The sequence below is a fragment of the Neoarius graeffei genome, chromosome 6 (genome assembly GCF_027579695.1).
Source record: "Neoarius graeffei isolate fNeoGra1 chromosome 6, fNeoGra1.pri, whole genome shotgun sequence".
NCBI classification, from domain to species: domain Eukaryota; kingdom Metazoa; phylum Chordata; class Actinopteri; order Siluriformes; family Ariidae; genus Neoarius; species Neoarius graeffei.
Genome location: NC_083574.1, coordinates 11,620,621 through 11,639,420, shown reverse-complemented (window position 1 = coordinate 11,639,420; position 18,800 = coordinate 11,620,621). Strand labels below are relative to the sequence as shown.

The 18,800-nt window shown below is 40.9% G+C and overlaps 2 protein-coding genes across 2 annotated transcripts in view; one reads left to right on the top strand and one right to left on the bottom strand.

Moving 5' to 3' along the window:
* The window catches only part of nptnb (neuroplastin b), a 130,660-nt gene that overhangs the window by 104,339 nt on the left and 7,521 nt on the right, over positions 1-18,800 (top strand). The window contains 2 exon segments of the mRNA XM_060923326.1: positions 14,295-14,316; positions 17,388-17,466. Coding sequence (XP_060779309.1) covers positions 14,295-14,316; positions 17,388-17,448 — 83 coding nt within the window. The 3' untranslated portion in view covers positions 17,449-17,466.
* rec114 (REC114 meiotic recombination protein) overlaps positions 1,223-18,800 on the bottom strand; it is an 85,197-nt gene continuing 67,619 nt past the window's right edge. Inside the window, exon 7 of the mRNA XM_060923106.1 lies at positions 1,223-1,240. The gene's annotated coding sequence lies outside the window, so the exon portion shown is untranslated. The remainder of the gene's footprint in view (positions 1,241-18,800) is intronic.

Below are 18,800 nucleotides of genomic sequence, written 5' to 3'. Positions count from 1 at the left end.
TGGTTACGGCCGGGTTCTTGCCCGAACTGATAATCACATCAGGTTTTTCTTTGGCTAATCAGACACAAGGTATGCCACCGCTCTTGTTGGAGCAGTTGGGGGGGTTAGGCGCCTTGCTCAAAGGCACTCGAGCCAGTCCTGCTGGTTCAGGGAATCGAACCAGTGACCTTTTGGTCCCAAAGCTGTTTCTCTAACTCATTTGGCCATGACTTCCCCGAAGGAAGATCTACCCAGAACTGCGAGAAGAGATACAATTCTAGTGAAAAGTCCAAAACTTTGCCAAATTGACAATGCAATGACTGAGTTTTGTGCAGAAGGTCTAGTTCTTTCAAATAAAACAATCAGAACTGAGGAAAGAGATGCGATTTAACTGAAAATCGACAAACAAACGACCAAGTTTTGTTCCTCGTGGGAAGATTGACCCAAAACATCAGTCAGAGCTGAAATCAGTTGAGAAATGAGAGAGGAGATACAATTCTAGTGAGAGGCCTGGAAAATTCGTTAATTTGGCCTAATTAGTAACTTGTTAGCAAAATGGCGACCAAGTTTGCGTGGAGTGACGAGTTCTTTCAAACCAAACAATCGGAACGGAAATCCGTGGAGAACTGACAGAGGGGAGATACGATTTAACTGACTTGTGGACGACGGACGCCACGCCACGGCAACAGCTCATCGGCCTTATGGTCAATGAGCTAATCATGTTTACCCACTCTCACCATGGTATTATATATGTCAGTAACCTTGGTCCTAAAGTCAGGAAACTTGAGAGAAAACCATCTGATCCATCTAATCCAGTACAACTTGAATTTATTGTCACTGAGCTTCAAACAAATAAAATTACCTTGTTGTTTTTATCTTCTCCATATGGCATCATATTCTTTGTTGGTGGTAAGTCTGAGAACTTGCATGTAGTTTGCCTTCTATCTGTCTTCCATCCATTCGGACTGTTGTATTAACAATGCCTTATCCAACTGATTCATTTATTAAATCTTGTGAAGAACATTAACCATATCTTGTCGAATCCCCATGTCTAAACCAAGGTGGTCTGTCTCTACCATGTCTGAAAAAATTTTATTTTTGTTTTTATATAGACTTTTATTCAAATTATTTTAGAATGTTTATAATGAAATGACAGAAATGTTCAGCACATACATGCAGTACATTCATCTTCATTATCTTGCTTCGTCCTGGTCAGGATCCTGGTAGATCCAGAGCCTGTTGGAGGGTTTTCTAGCAACAACTAGATAGATAGACAGACAGATAGATATTACCATTCAAAAATCTCATATCATATGCCGTTGATGATACATTTTTTTCTACTCTTTGTAAGTTTAAAAAAAATCCAGTACTAGTCAAAGTTTTGGACACACCTACTTATTCATAGGTTTTTATCCCTCGTCCAAATGAAGCTTGGCAGGGGATACAGAACTGGGGTCCGTCCGTCTACATTTTCATTTCCAGCCCATATCTTTAAAGCTACTGAAGATATCTTCATGAATTTTGTATGCATATCAATCAACATATGAAATGGTGCCTTTTGCTATTTTGGATTTTTGAGAAAAAAAAAAATAGATTTTGACTTAGTTTCTAAGCGTTTCCAGAGCATATATCCAAAACTATTCATGATAAGGATTTGAAACTTGGTGTCCACGTTGACAAGGTGATGTAGATGTACCTTTTCATAGTGAGATTTTTTAATTTTTCATGTTTCCATGGAGGGGCGGCACGGTGGTGTAGCGGTTAGCGCTGTTGCCTCACAGCAAGAAGGTCCGGGTTCGAGCCCCGTGGCCGGCGAGGGCCTTTCTGTGCGGAGTTTGCATGTTCTCCCCGTGTCCGCGTGGGTTTCCTCCGGGTGCTCCGGTTTCCCCCACAGTCCAAAGACATGCAGGTTAGGTTAACTGGTGACTCTAAATTGACCGTAGGTGTGAATGTGAGTGTGAATGGTTGTCTGTGTCTATGTGTCAGCCCTGTGATGACCTGGCGACTTGTCCAGGGTGTACCCCGCCTTTCGCCCGTAGTCAGCTGGGATAGGCTCCAGCTTGCCTGCGACCCTGTAGAACAGGATAAAGCGGCTAGAGATAATGAGATGAGATGTTTCCATGGAAATAATTTCAGACTTAGTATCTCAGGTTAGTCTTAGAGGTAGGTTTTGTTTCTGGAGCAGAACTTAAACTATGAGTGGTACGGTCTTGAAAGTTGGTATATGTGTTAAGTAATATATATGTGCCTTTTGGTACTAAGGAATGTGAGAAATGTTCATTTTTCGCTCACCTAGACCAAAGATCCGGTGGGTTTATGCCATGGGCTGCTGAGGTCAGTGTAAAGAGGTGTGTAGGGTTGGTTTCCTGCAGCAGAAATTGAAAAATGTGACAAATAATATCTTGAAACTTGGTACATAGGGCGAGGGGATATAGGTGACTGTCTTCTTGTTTTTCTTGTATTTTCTACATTGTAGAACAATACTGCAGACATCAAAAATATGAAATATGTACTTGCTGACTGAGCTGGAGGGCCGGACGGGAAAACATTTGCCTTGAGGTCATGTCATATGGACCTCGCTGCACTCGGTCCGTACAAATGACCAAGAGCCAAATATTTTCCCGTCCGGCCCAACCCAAGTCACTCAATAAGAATTTTATCATATGACCTTTTTTAACGAACATACTGTACACAGTGGAAAACAATGAACAACGGTGTGCGAAAAACGAACCAATCAATTTTATTTGATTGACAGCATATTTATATGCTGAATCACCTTTGGACAAGTTTAAATTCTATAAAATACAACTGACTTTACTGTTCTCTCAAAATGAAAACGATTTTAAGAGAACTTCGTGAGTAAAAGCCCATTCAAACTCGGGCCAGCTCATAGAGACATCGTCAGTACAAGCCTATTAAGTCTACAGTACACAAAAGAACTTTGATTTGAAAACAAAATAGATTCGAGTCGGCAGTCTAGTCAGTTCATCATCTTATGATGGCTCGATAACAAAACGTCTTTTTTTTTTCTTCAGAACAATGGATGCGTCCTTGTAAAAACAAGTGAATTTCTTTGCTTGAAAGTTTTTAATTTTCTTCAACAATTTCAGTTTGTTCAATTGGGTCTGGGTCTGATAAATCTGGATAATAAAATTCACTCTCTCTTTCACTGTGCTCAGTTGTGTCACTCATTTTTCAAAGTAACAATTCAGAGCACCATGAAAACGGTGGAAGCGAGGGGAAACGGGTCCGGGACTGCATACGGCTTTTTCCAGACCGGGTTAAAAAAAAAAATCCATATCTGCCCAGTCACATGTATGGAAGCCGCGAGACGCCCTTCATATAATCCTTTTTTTTTTAAATTCACCTTGTTATCCCGAGATAACGACATAATTAATTCAGGATCTCGAGAAAACAACACAACTAATTCGAGATCTTGAGAAAACAAAACCGTTATTTCGAGATCTCGAGAAAACAAAACAATTATTTCATGATCTCGAGTAAACAGCTGAGAAATGGTTCATTCAGGTGCGCCAAAAGACTTGATATGCTGACTTTGGGGCTATTTCTCATTCTGTATAGACGCAACTTTGGTCATTAGAATGTCTGGAATAATCGATCACCTAATAAGGCAATATTTTGATCAGGGGTTTGAACCGGTTCAAGGAACGAAAATGAAAACCCGGAACTTTTTCTATTTCACATGGAACAGAAACGAAACCAGAAACTTTATTATTTTTTATGTTCCGGAACAGAAACGCTTATTAAAAATAATGGTAACTGGTTAATACCGGTTTTTATTTCGTTCCTCAAAGTTTCCGTAGCCTACAAATAAAAAAGTCATTCTTCTCCTGCGCAAGTTTCTATGACCCGCTGGGGTTCACTTCCTCTGTGACGTTCGCTGACAATGTAGAGAGCGGGAGGGTGGACTACTATCACGTCTCCACATCTTAAATAAGAGGTAAATATTGCAGTCTATCGTTATTCAAAAACGTCAATTTCAAACACGATATCAGTATATTTGTCCACGTTACTGAGAGGCTCGCGGACATTAAATGACGTTAACCTCTGTTAGCCTATCAATGCATAGGGCCTGACTAGCCTTTGGTAACACACTAAACGAATTATCTTTCATTTTTGGCACTTTTTCTGTTTGTGTAGATGGGAAGACATACTGAGAATCCAAATCGCCAACATTTGAAATAATAATTGTTTTGAATTATTTCTTGTCTTATTTAATGAAGGTTGTAATAGAATTAGCCTACATTTGGCTTAAGCTGGATGAGACAGAGACATAATTTTATAGCCATTTGTTAAACAGCTGACAGGGAACGTAATTAACCGTTCCGGGAACTAAATTTTTTTGTTCTAACCGGTTCGGGAACGTCTATTTAATGGTGGAACCCAAAACCGGAAACGTTAAAATTCCGTTTCTGTTCGGAACGAACCAATAGGAAAAAAATTCTGGTTCAAAGCCCTGATTTTGATCAGGGGTTGACACAGGGAGAGATTGCATTAAGTCTTTTAATAAGGGATAATTTCAAAATTAGTCCGTGGCACCTCCGCAGAAGACTGGCCCCGCTCTCTCTCAAGGCATCGTAAAAAGCCATTTCTGCTCTGTTACATGTCCGCCAATTTCTAAGTCTTCGTTGTCTGACCCACAGGGGGCGCAGCTCTGCTACAAATCTCAGCTGTTTTCTCGAGATCATGAAATAATTGTTTTGTTTTTTTGAAATCACGGAATAATTGTCTTGTTTTCTCGAGATCTCGAATTAGTTGTGTTGTTTTCTCGAGATCCTGAATTAATTATGTCGTTATCTCGGGATAACAACGTGAATAAAAAAAGATTATATGAAGGGCTTCTCGCGGCTTCCGTACACATGACTTTCCCCCAGTGGTTTTATATTAAGAGCACACGCGTGGGCCCATACAGGTCATATGATAAATGGAATTATGTGGTAAACAGAGTGTTTTAAAAAATATATGTTTCATATTTTAGATTCCAGCATTTACTTTGACGCTTGGTACACTATTGGCATTATCTTAACCAGCTTCATGAGGTACTGTAGTCACCTTTTCAATTAACAGGCCCCATTCAACACCATAACTGTAGTAATCCACATTACGTCAAAAATCGCTCAGCTAAGTCAAGAGAAACGACATCCATCATTACTTGAAGACAAAGTGTCTTAATTAATAAAAATAATGAAGAAAAAACACTGAATTTGAAGATGTGTCCAAACTTTTGACTATTACTGTATAGAAATAAACAAATAACCATTTGGAAAGTCATTGTTCATTTTTCAACTCTGCATACTGTTTCATCAGAGCTCTGTGCTCTCAAAAGGATTTACCCAAGCAAGAAAGCGAATGAGGGATGGGGATAGATTAAGGCAGATTATATCTGGCATTGGTTCTTATCAGCAGAATCCGAGATGAGAACGTAATACTCTGCATTTTGATGCCGGTTCTCGCTATTAACTTCCAAAGCTGCTTTTTCCTTTAACATATATCTAATGCGTCACAGTCGATGAGAACATACATCGAGAAGTGGCGTTTTTTAATAATAAGAGCATGACGAGATATTTCTCAGAGCTATCATCTTGAGTACTTGTCTCTGCTGACTGTTTAGCTATAACTTTTTGTATCTTGGTGTTCTGCAGTCTCGTCAAAAACTATTTGGAGCACAGGCTTCTAAAAACCCTTCTAACGTATACTCCCATGATGCAGTGCAGTTTATTCTTTAAGTTGAAGTCCCGAGGATCATGGTGTATACTAGAGGTTTTTGAGTCCAACAATGCAGCGGTGCTTGAAAGTTTGTGAACTCTCAATTATTTTTTTTTTTTATATTTCTGCATAAATATGACCTAAAATACAATCAGATTTTCACACAAGTCCTAAAAGTAGATAAAGAGAACCAAATTAAAATATAGCCGCAAGCGGTGAAGGGCCCGAGCATTGACGGTATACCAAATCTGGCATGAATCCAACAAACTGCCTAGGAGGAAGGAGAACGTCAAAATGTCGTCATGTGTCAGAACGCACAACTCGTTTCCTGTTGAGTATGGCTAATACAATGTACTTTACAGTTTTGTTCGTCTTGTGGCGCTCCACACACCTACCAAATTTGACACAGATAGGTGAAACTATATACAGGGCAAAAGTCTCAATGACATGTGGGGGTGCTATGGAGACCCCCGGACACACCTGGGGCCAAGCCTCTATCCCTGAGTAGTGGTAACCAGGACTGATGTGTGTGCCAAATTTCACGAGTTTTCGCCCATGGGAACCACCTCAAAAATGGCCAAGTCTTAAAGAAAAAGAAGAAGAATCCTTAAGAAAACAATAGGGCCTTGCACCTTGATGCAGCACCCTCGAGTGGACACCGGAGACCGCACACCTCCAGTGCTCGGGCCATAACAAATGAGACAAAAATATTACTTTGGCCATTATTAAAAAATGTTCTGTTTCCGGTCCACCGGCCGGGTGAGTGCCGTTTGTGCGGTTGAAATTTTTTTTTTTTTTAACGCCGGTTTTTCGACATTTTTTTCAGGTTCGTAAATCTAAAATCGAACTTGACATTTCCGCATTCCCAGGGCTTTCCACTAAGGCTCATACTAGCCAGCCATGACAAATAAGTAGCCAGCCCAGGGGGAGTAAACACAAAAACTCCTGTGCACGCAGTTCCCAGGATTAAATGTATTTTCCACAGACCGTTTATTTATTCACTTTACTCAAATACAAAGTAAAATGGCAGTAAATCTTCTTTCTTTTCTTGCGTATTGCATCATGAGGCATTCCTGGCTTGTAAATCTCTTATTTTCGGTGCATGACACATTCACGCAGCTGAGCATGCTATGAATTAACAACGACAACGGTCTGCAGTGGGGCTACACAATTACACACTCAGCGCACATTTCTCCATTTGTGTATGAAAATACACTCCAGCCACTCAGTTTGGTTTCATTTACAACCAACGGTGTCTTTTGATGCCAGCACGTAATTGAACGAGAGAAGACTGGTTTACCGGAGACAAAATAAGCGTCATCTCTGCTTCTGTTCCCTCCAACAGCCCCGACACACTACTGCCTCCGCCGAGTGCGCGCGCACTCTGAACTGAATCAGCTCTGCGCATGCGCCGTGCGGCACAAAAAAAATAGCAGCCACCATGAAGGAAGGAGATCCGGAGTTTTCAAACATTTGCTTAAGTGTGAAATCGCAAAATGGTATTCTAGCGAACAACAAAATAGTAAAGATTCAGAAAAACAAATCATTCAGTGATCATTTTAATAGTGTAATTTCATCCGAACTAGGCCTAACGGTCGATTTAGAACTACAAAAAGTCCATGTGTCGGACATTTTAAGTACCTTTGTAAAAGTTTTGCAAATGTTGCAGTCAGCATTTAAAATGCTAACTTAAAGTTTTTGTACAAGTTTCAGTTGATTAAACTGTCATTTTATTAAATGTGTCTGCTTTTGTAATAAAAAAGTACTGAAAGAAAAAGCAAACACAGCATTGCGATTTCTTATCCATCCATATATATATTAAAAAAAAAAAAATCCCTCCCTCCCGACTGAAAATTTTTTTGCTCACCCGGTGGACAGGAAACGGATTTTTTTTTTTTAAGGATGGCCTTTTTTTTTTTTTGAGAAAAATGATCTAGTACTGCAAGGGTCATTCAATTATTTTTTTGAGAAACTGCAAAAAAAAAAAAAAAACCTGCAAGTGTCAAAAGTATGTGGACTTTACTTTCAGTGTAAAGTCCACAGTGTGACCCCCTTGTGCAGCAGTGACTGTAACAAAATGTTTCCGGTAACTGTTGATCAGTCCTGCACACCGGCTTGGAGGAATTTTAGCCCATTCTTCTGTAAAGAACAGCTTCAACTCTGGGATGTTGATGAGTTTCCTCATATGAACTACTCGCTTCAGGTCTATCCACAACATTTCTGTTGGATTACGGTCAGGACTTTGACTTGGCCAGTCCAAAACATTTTTATTCTTCTTTCGTCAATCGTTCTTTGGTCGAACGACTTGTGTGCTCAGGGTCGGTGTCTTGCTGCATGAAGCACTTTCTCTTGAGCTTCAGTTCACAGCCAGATGTCCTGACGTTTTCCTTTAGAATTCACTGGAATAATTCGGAATTTGTTTCATCAATGATGGCCAGACCTTCTGGCCCAGATGCAGCAAAACGGGCACAATGAGTGATCCTACCACCACCATGTTTCACATGGTGGTGGTAGGATCTCGCACTTCGACAAAACATTTTTACAATAGCGTTCTGGCTTTTCCATGTGATCTTTAGCAAACTGTAGACCGGTAACAATGAGCCATTGCTCTCCAAAAAGAACATTCCTTGCATCCCGGCCATGTACACCCATTGTTGTTCAGTGTTCTCCGGATGGTGGACTCATGGACATTTAACATTAGCCAGTGTGACAGAGGCCTTTAGTTGCTCAGAAGTTAGCACGGGATCCTTTGTGACCTTGCAAACTATTACACACCTTTCTCTTGGAGTGATCTTTGATGGTTGATCACTTAGGGAGGGTAACAATGGTTTTTAATTTCTTCCGTTTGTACACGGTCTCTGTATTTATTGGTGGAGTCCGTAGTGGTACCAATGATGCCATTTTTAACAGTCCATCCTTGGTGGAGCCCATCCCTCTTCAAGCTTGATCAAAGGACAATTTAGAGTATCCAGTTACAGTGGGGCAAAAAAGTATTTAGTCAGCCACCAATTGTGCAAGTTCTCCCACTTAAAAAGATGAGAGAGGCCTGTAATTTTCATCATAGGTGCACTTCAACTATGAGAGACAGAATGGGGGGAAAGAATCCAGGAAATCACATTGTAGGATTTTTAATGAATTAATTTGTTAATTCCTCGGTAAAATAAGTATTTGGTCACCTACAAACAAGCAAGATTTCTGGCTCTCACAGACCTGTAACAACTTCTTTAAGAGGTTCCTCTGTCCTCCACTTGTTACCTGTATTAATGGCACCTGTTTGAATTCGTTATCAGTATAAAAGACACCTGTCCACAACCTCAAACAGTCACACTCCAAACTCCACTATGGTCAAGACCAAAGAGCTGTCAAAGGACACCAGAAACAAAATTGTAGACCTGCACCAGGCTGGGAAGACTGAATCTGCAATAGGTAAGCAGCTTGGTGTGAAGAAATCAACTGTGGGAGCAATTATTAGAAAATGGAAGACATACAAGACCACTGATAATCTCCCTCGATCTGGGGCTCCACGCAAGATCTCACCCCGTGGGGTCAAAATGATCACAAGAACGGTGAGCAAAAATCCCACAACCACACAGGGGGGACCTAGTGAATGACCTGCAGAGAGCTGGGACCAAAGTAACAAAGGCTACCATCAGTAACACACTACGCCGCCAGGGACTCAAATCCTGCAGTGCCAGACGTGTCCCCCTGCTTAAGCCAGTACATGTCCAGGCCCGTCTGAAGTTTGCTAGAGAGCATTTGGATGATCCAGAAGAGGATTGGGAGAATGTCATATGGTCAGATGAAACCAAAATAGAACTTTTTGGTAAAAACTCAACTTGTCGTGTTTGGAGGAGAAAGAATGCTGAGTTGCATCCAAAGAACACCATACCTACTGTGAAGCATGGGGGTGGAAACATCATGCTTTGGGGCTGTTTTTCTGCAAAGGGACCAGGACGACTGATCCGTGTAAAGGAAAGAATGAATGGGGCCATGTATCGTGAGATTTTGAGTGAAAACCTCCTTCCATCAGCAAGGGCATTGAACATGAAACGTGGCTGGGTCTTTCAGCATGACAATGATCCCAAACACACCGCCCGGGCAACAAAGGAGTGGCTTCATAAGAAGCATTTCAAGGTCCTGGAGTGGCCTAGCCAGTCTCCAGATCTCAACCCCATAGAAAATCTTTGGAGGGAGTTGAAAGTCCGTGTTGCCCAGCGACAGCCCCAAAACATCACTGCTCTAGAGGAGATCTGCATGGAGGAATGGGCCAAAATACCAGCAACAGTGTGTGAAAACCTTGTGAAGACTTACAGAAAACGTTTGACCTCTGTCATTGCCAACAAAGTATTGAGATGAACTTTTGTTATTGACCAAATACTTATTTTCCACCATAATTTGCAAATAAATTCTTTAAAAATCAGACTGTGATTTTCTGGATTTTTTTTTCTCATTGTCTCTCATAGTTGAAGTGTACCTATGATGAAAATTACAGGCCTCTCTCATCTTTTTAAGTGGGAGAACTTGCACAATTGGTGACTGACTAAATACTTTTTTGCCCCACTGTACATAGCTGCCAACATTCCGAAATTGTAAATAGTAATACAAGGTTGGGTACTGAGTCTTGGTGGGGGGTTGGGGGGGAAGCCCCCGCCACCAAAGCTTTCTAGCAAAACTACCCTGAAAAATCAAACTAAAACAAAATAGTTTGACAAAATTTATTCTACAAACTAAACTATCATCTTACATTAATTTGCAAAGTTCTTTTCAACAATTTGTGAAACTAGTCAGTGAATCAGGCAAAAACTTCAAACAATGCAATTGGCACATATAACTTTTGACAAAGTACACATTAGAGAAATAGATTAGAGCTTACTCAGTCAACAGTTGATGTCGGCTAGGGGAACGTTGTGTTCAATGAAAAAAGACGTGAACAAACATTCGGCCCGGATTGTTGACAGTTCATTCGAAGTGGCCACCCATTTCGTTAGTTTTGCAGTCTTTGAAATATTGTCCGTGCTTTCCTTGTGAAGGGAGGTTTTCACATGTGTTACGATATCAGAACCCCCGCCATGACTGATAGAAATGTCTCGCCGACATGGAGCACAAAACGTGTAGTGATCGCCCTTACTCGACTTAGAAATGAAGGGAAACTCCTCTCAGTACGAGTCCTTGAAGTGCTGGCCCTTCCCCTTAGCCATGCTTTCTTTAGAGATTAGTACTACGCTACATCTTCATAACAAAAGCTTGAAACACCATGCTTTGTTCAGAAACTTCGTGAACAAAGGCCAGACGATAGCATGCCATGGATGATCTAATAGCATCATTGATTGGCTGAGAGAACAAGCAATAGCCAATGAAATTTGGCGTAGTATCTGCCGCTTGGAACAAAGCAGTGTTTTATCAAATACGAATCCCACCGGTGATAGACTTTGAAAATGACCCATGAAAATTGGCAAAATCGTATTTTATTGTAGTAAATTCGTATTTTCGTAATCAAAACGACAAATCGTAATAAATACGATTTATTCATAGTAGTTGGCAGCTATGCAGTTAGTCTGACTGCAAGTCTTTGGACTGTGGGGGAAACCGGAGGAAACCCACGTAGACACAGAAAGGCCCCCGTCGGCCACTGGGCTTGAACCCAGAACCTTCTTGCTGTCAGGCGATAGCGCTAACCAAACTCTTTAGGGATGGTTTTGTAACTTTTTCCAGCCTGATGCTGAGCATCAACAATTCTCTCTTTCTGAGGTTTTCAGAAATCTCCTTCATTTATGCCATGACACAGTACAATTCTCCACGCGTCATGACTTTGATAGATCCCTGTTCTTTACATAAAACCGGGCACACTCACACCTCATTGTCGCACCCATGATTGAAAACACCCGGCTCCAATTTCACCTTCAGATTAACTGTGAATCTCAGAGGTTCACGTATTTTTACCACTCACAGGTACAGTGAGAGTAAAAAGTATTTGATCCCTTGTTGATTTTGTTGGTTTGCCCACTAATAAAGACGTGATCATTCTATACTTTTAATGGTAAATGTATTCTAACATGGCGAGACAGAATATCAAAACGAAAATCCAGAAAATAACTTTAAAGAATATATTTTAATTGATTTGTATTTCATCCCTCTAGCCAAAAGCATTTAATACTTGGTGGCAAAGCCTTTGTTTGCAAGCACAGCGGACAGACGTTTGTTGTAGTTAACCACAAGGTTAGCACACACATCAGGGGGAATTTTGGCCCACTCTTCTTTGCAGATCCTCTCTAAATCATTAAGGTTGGTGGGCTGTCGCTTGGCAACTCGGACCTTCAGCTCCCTCCATAGATTTTCGATTGGATTGAGGTCCGGAGACTGGCTGGGCCACTCCATGACCTTAATGTGGTTCTTCTTGAGCCACTCCTTTGTTGCCTTTGCTGTATGCTTCGGGTCGTTGTCATGTTGGAAGACCCAACCACGGCCCATTTTCAACTTCCTGGCAGAGGGGAGGAGGTTGTCCCTCAGGACTGCACGGTACATGGCTCCATCCATCTTCCCACTGATGCGGTGAAGTAGCCCTGTGCCCTTGGCAGAGAAACACCCCCAAAACATAATGCTTCCACCTCCATGCTTGACGGTGGGCGCAGTGTTCCTGGGGTCATAGGCAGCATTTTTCTTCCTCCACACATGACGAGTAGAGTTTAGGCCAAATGGTTCAATTTTGGTCTCGTCTGACCACAGAACCTTCTCCCAATCACTTTGTACATCTTTGAGGTGATCATTGGCATACTTTAGGCAGGCCTCCACATGTGCCTTCTTAAGCAGGGGTACCTTTCGGGCACTGCAGGATTTTAATCCATTGCGGCACAAAGTGTTGCCAATTGTTTTCCTGGTGACTGTGGTCCCAGCTGCCTTGAGATCAGTCACTAACTCCCGCTGTGTGGTTGCAGGCCGATTTCTCACAGTTCTCATGATCATTGCCACCCCACGAGGCAAAATCTTCTGTGGAGCACCAGACCGAGGTCTATTGATGGTCATGTTATACTTAAATTTTCTCACAATTGCACCAATGGTTGTTACTTTAATACCCAGCATCTTGCTAATGTTTTTGTAGCCCATTCCAGATTTGTGCAGGTCAACAATCCCGTCTCTGAGGTCCTGAGAGAGTTCTTTGGTCTTACCCATGTTGGAGAGTTTGGAATCTGTCTGATTCTGTGAACAGGTGTCTTTCATACAGGTGATTAGTTAGAACAGGTGTCTTCAGTTCAGGTAACAAGTTGATTGGGAGTGTCTAACTGGTCTGTGAAAGCCAGAACTCCTAATGCATACTAGGGGATCAAATACTTATTTCCCTCAATGAAATACAAATCAATTAATATATATTCTTTAAAGTTATTTTCTGGATTTTCTTTTTGATATTCTGTCTCTCCATGTTAGAATACATCTACCATTAAAAGTATAGAATGATCACGTCTTTATTAGTGGGCAAACCAACAAAATCAGCAAGGGATCAAATACTTTTTACTCTCACTGTATGTAATATTGGATCATTTTTCTCGATAAAGAAATGACCAGGTATTATAATTTTGCTCTCATTTGGTTAATCGGGTTTTCTTAGGACTTGTGTGAAAACCTGATGGTTTAGGTCATATTGATGAAGAAGAAATATGGAAAACCTAAAATCTTTGCAGTCTGCCAAAGCTGTGCAAGCAGGATTGATCAATCCTACATAAACAAACCTACTGAATTACAGACTTATCCCTGCAGGTTAGTTTTCGCTTTCCTTTCTCAGACTTTACGAAAGCTATGTGGGAAGTGACCTCAGTCAACCATGTTATTGATTAGACTGAAGCTTACATAAAGGCTACTCAGGATTAGGATCATGAGATTAGAAAGCAATCGTACATTTAAGTGCCCTCTGACGTTAAAACCTTGCATGGGTTTGTTGCGAATGAGGCTGCATATTTGAAATGGCTTGACTGTGCGTCAGTTACTTGACTGGCAGCCATGTTGTTCTGTCTCTAAATATGACCTTTTCGCCTGTTTGGTGACTGTTGAATCAGGCTGCAGATGCATGCTGCTTTCACACTCTCGCACGCTAACTAATCCTCCATCTGTGTCTCGAATCGTTATGCTATATCAGAAGTGCACGCTTGGTGTACGAGGTTATTTCCTGTTTCTGTTCAGTAAAAATATGCTGTGATTCGCAGCGTAAATGTTGATACAGTCGATGTCAGACGCAAAAATACAACTCGGTACCTCTGATCTCTTTTAGAATATATTCAATTCTTGCCCACGGCTGTAGTGACATTTTAAATTAGATACCTTCAGTCAGATATTTACCGTACAAACCTGTTATAGGTGAATCACAAGATGAACGACAATTCTATACCAAATTATAAGGGTCACTCTATAATAACCATCCTTTTCCATCTCATTTGATGTAACACGCGCTGCACAAGAGTCAGACAACATGAACTCTTCAACCGCTATTAAATATTAAATATGTGTTACAAAAAATAGAACACAGAGCTTTTTTTTTCCAGTTATTAATCCATTTTTCATTTTCTTTTTATTCCCTTCCCTGCTTTTTCTCTCTGATGAAGATGATGAACCAGCTGGACCAATGTAAGCTGAGCTTTCCTAATTCATATAGATGCTTATCAGTGTAATCTGTATTGTAAAGAGTTGTTAAATATACATTTATTATATCCCTTATCAAAAAAAAAAATTCTTGTGCAGGGATTCGCCAAGGACGGCTCACGTGACAAAATAGTTCCACCGTTGATTAAACCTAGACGGCGTTTCGATTTCATAAAATCGGTGAAATTCAGTTCCCTCCGAAATGTGATTTATGTTTATTTCTGTAATATCTCACAAAATATCAGGCCATTCTGTGGCTGGGAAGTTATTTAATTTGAGGAGATTCCTGAGCAAATAACGTGCATGAAAAAAAATCGCTCGCTTCGCGCAGTCAAGCAGACAGACGAAGTCCGTGTGCGCATGCTCGCTGAGCGCCGATATTTATTAGTTTGGTCCTGCGTTTCCTTTTCTTGTCGCTTTCTTTCCATTACTGTAGTCGGTCTTTCACGTTTCATTCGCACACTCACGTCCTCCGTTTTTCACTCCTGTTTCAAATTTGTATCCCACGATGCCTTGCATGAACGGGGAAAGCCCACCATGTGATGCATGACGTAGTATCTTGAATTGGGTCATGTACCCCTTTTCCACCAAATCAGTTCCAGGGCTGGTTCGGGGCCAGTGCTGGTGCTGGTTCACAACTCGTTCAACTTGCGAGCCAGCTGAGAACCAGTTTGCTTTTCCATAGCTCGCGGAGCCACGTCATTACGTCGCTGTATATGTCAGTTACGGCGCTACGTTTACATAAACCTTGGCGCGAATATCAAAGCAAAAACAACAACAATAATAATAATAATGGATGACTTCGCGTTTGTACAGCTGCTGCTTCTCGTCGCTTAAAAATGGCGATCTTTCGCGGTCTTGTTATTGTTGTTGGTCTTAACAACTCCGCCTCCCCGCTGACGTAAGCGGTTCTTTCCTCTGGCCCAGCAGAGAGTTGGTGCTAGCCTGGAACCGGTTTTTCTGGCCCCAGAGCCAGTTCTTTGTCAGTGGAAACAGAAAACCCGGTTCCAAACTAAGCACTGGCCCCGAACCAGCCCTGGAACTGCTTTGGTGGAAAAGGGGCATATGGTGAAGCAGGAAAAAAAAAAAATAGCTGAGAATTTAGGGCCATGTGGCCCTAAATTCATGAATTGTTCTATAAAAGAACGAATAAAATTGGAAGTCTGATGCGAATTCAGTAGCTTTCGGTCCACTAAACAAAAATAATTAGGTGGTGTCGGGGAAAATTCTTTTTATGACCTACACTTTTTGAAAAATCTGAAAGGCAGTCTAGCTTTAAGGAATGCATCTCGTGACGACAAAAAAAAAAAAAAAAAAGGATATGGTGTGAGTCAGTCATGGTATATCCTGGATATACCATGAGCTAACATCACAATCTCAAACTTCGCGGCCGACTCGTTATTTTTAATTTTTAAAAAAAAAAAATTTTTTTACACACAATAAAGACAGACGACAAAAAAAAAAAAAAAAAAAAAAAACTTATTAATACAATCAAAAAAACGTTAACATTTCAGCCAGGGGATTTTCAACTGAACACATTAAAATAACCGCACCAATCAATAGTTTTAACAGCTTTCTGATTTTGCGAGTCAGTAATTGTTTTCATATACTGCTTGGTCTCTTTTTCAAATACTAAAAATAATGGTTTAGTAATCCACTCGAGTCACAGCTGTGGCTTCACGAGCATTTCTGTGTGTGTGTAGATCTACATATCATGATCATGCCTAGCGAGGCAGACGATAGCAATAAATAAATAAATAAATAAGCGATAGCATGGTACATTGCACATGCGTAGGTCGAAGGTTGCTCCGACGTAAACAACAAACATGGCGGCTTCCTTTGAGTTCATGCCGAGATTCAATTTTAACACCAAGTTTGGAATTTTTTTTTTTTTTGATGAGGGATATAAATCTAATATACCATGCACTGAGAGCCACTGGGAATTATGGATTCTCTACAGCGACTGGCACAGTACCATTTTCTTCAGGGCTGCACTCTTCACAAAATAGTCGCAGTACCAGTCACCTCCAGAGAATCCGTAATTTCAACCAGAGCCTCTCAGTGCGTGGTATATTTAATTAATAGCCAAATGGATGGCCAGATCAACTCGCAGAAGAGAGTGTTTTTCCTTTTTTTTTTTTTTTAACAATTACACTACCGTTCAAAAGTTTGGGGTCACCCAGACAAATTTTGTGTTTTCCATGAAAAGTCACACTTTTATTTCCCACCATAAGTTGTAAAATGAATAGAAAATATAGTCAAGACATTTTTCTGGCCATTTTGAGCATTTAATCGACCCCACAAATGTGATGCTCCAGAAACTCAATCTGCTCAAAGGAAGGTCAGTTTTATAGCTTCTCTAAAGAGCTCAACTGTTTTCAGCTGTGCTAACATGATTGTACAAGGGTTTTCTAATCATCCATTAGCCTTCTGAGGCAATGAGCAAACACATTGTACCATTAGAACACTGGAGTGAGAGTTGCTGGAAATGGGCCTCGATACACCTATGGAGATATTGCACCAAAAACCAGACATTTGCAGCTAGAATAGTCATTTACCACATTAGCAATGTATAGAGTGGATTTCTGATTAGTTTAAAGTGATCTTCGTTGAAAAGAACAGTGCTTTTCTTTCAAAAATAAGGACATTTCAAAGTGACCCCAAACTTTTGAACGGTAGTGTATGTTCAAATAATAATGAAGAAATGACCACTGTGAAATATGTATGGAATTACGCAGTGAGTATGAAACATGTTAAACAAATCTAACGGATTGTAGATTTTAGATTCTTAACCATCTTCTCAACCGGTTTCATGATGGACTTCACTCAGGAGGGGTTTATTAAACTTTCTTCTCCAGAAGAAGAAGTAAAAAAAAAAAAACTAGGAGAAACAATTACATTTTAAGAAACCAAAGGAACAAAAAAACAAAATTCAGCCTTTATTTTAAAAAAAAAGTCATTTTATTTGTACATTTTTAATAAACTCAAATTTTGTCTCTATTCTAATTAGTTACCGTACTGAGTTACTCTTGAGCATCCATCTTTTTCTCTGACAGGAAAACCAATTCTACGAACAACCACAAAGACAAAAACCTGAGACAACGCAACACCAACTGAGCAAATAAAGCAAATAATGTGAGTATTATCATCATACAGTTTTGAAATTTACAATCACTCTACATACCTGGATGCTACAAGTGAATAACAGTGTGCGCACACACTTACACTCACCGGCCGCTTTATTAGGAACACCCATCCACCTGCTGTTTTATGCAGTTCTTGAATCAGCCGATCCCTCGACAGCAGCACGAAATCACACGGGTACAAATCAAGAGCTTCAGTTAGGGCCCCGTTTACACGAGGACGCTGTCGGGTAAAAACGACGAAATATTTTATCGGAAGTGCCTTTCGTCTACACGGGGACGGCGTTTCCGAGGCTGAAAAACGGAAAAAATTGAAAACGCCTTCCAGAGTGGATAAGTTAAAAACAGCCCCCGTTGCATATCCGTCTAAACTATCCAATACGCGAAACTCTGCTCGGATCTGCTCACGTCGGGTACGCGTTTACGTCATACATGTGTCATATACTGTGCATGCCAGCCCGGGAAGTAAGAAAGTAAGAGCATGTCTGATTACATCGATCCAACGGACCTTCAAGCTGCTCTGGCAGCTTTAATAAACGTCCAGGAGTCCTTCGAACATCTCTACCGAATCTGCACATATACCGTTAATGAACAGAGGCGGGTATAGTATGCTCTTACTTTTTTACTTACTTTCTTACTTACCATAGCCAGAGTAGGCAAAGTTTTCGCGGCGCAGATGTGCAGCTCGGACAAGACGGAAGACGTTGCGCATGCGTGCAGACATAGCGGAGGTCTTTCACAGCACCACCTAGCCGCCTGGCATGCACATCCAATTGAATTCCACACATTTATGCGTCACCGTATAGACGCAGATTTCCTCCTTGAAAACGGTCGTGTAGACGCGGAAAAAAAGTGAGAACGAAAACGGACTTTTGCGTTTTTGTTTCAGACCGTCCCCGTGTAAAGTGGGCCTTAGTTAATGTTCAAACATCAGAATGGGGAAAAACTGTGATCTCAAAGTGTGACTTTCTTTCACTGTGGCATGGGTGTTGGTTTGAGCCAGATGGACTGGTTTGAGTATTTCAGAAACTGCTGATCTCCTGGGGTTTCCACACACAACAGTCTCTGGAGTTTACACAGAATGGTGCGAAAAACAAAAAACATCAAGTTGAGTGAGCGACAGTTCTGTGGGTGGAAACAAACGCCTTGTTGATGAGAGAGGTCAGAGGAAAATGGCCAGATTGAGCAGTTCGAGCTGCCTGGAAGAATATAACTCATATAATCTCTCTTTACAACCGTGGTGAGCAGAAAAGCATCTCAGCATGCAACAGCAGAACAACACATTGGGTTCCAGTCCTGCAGCCAAGAACAGGAACCTTAGAATCA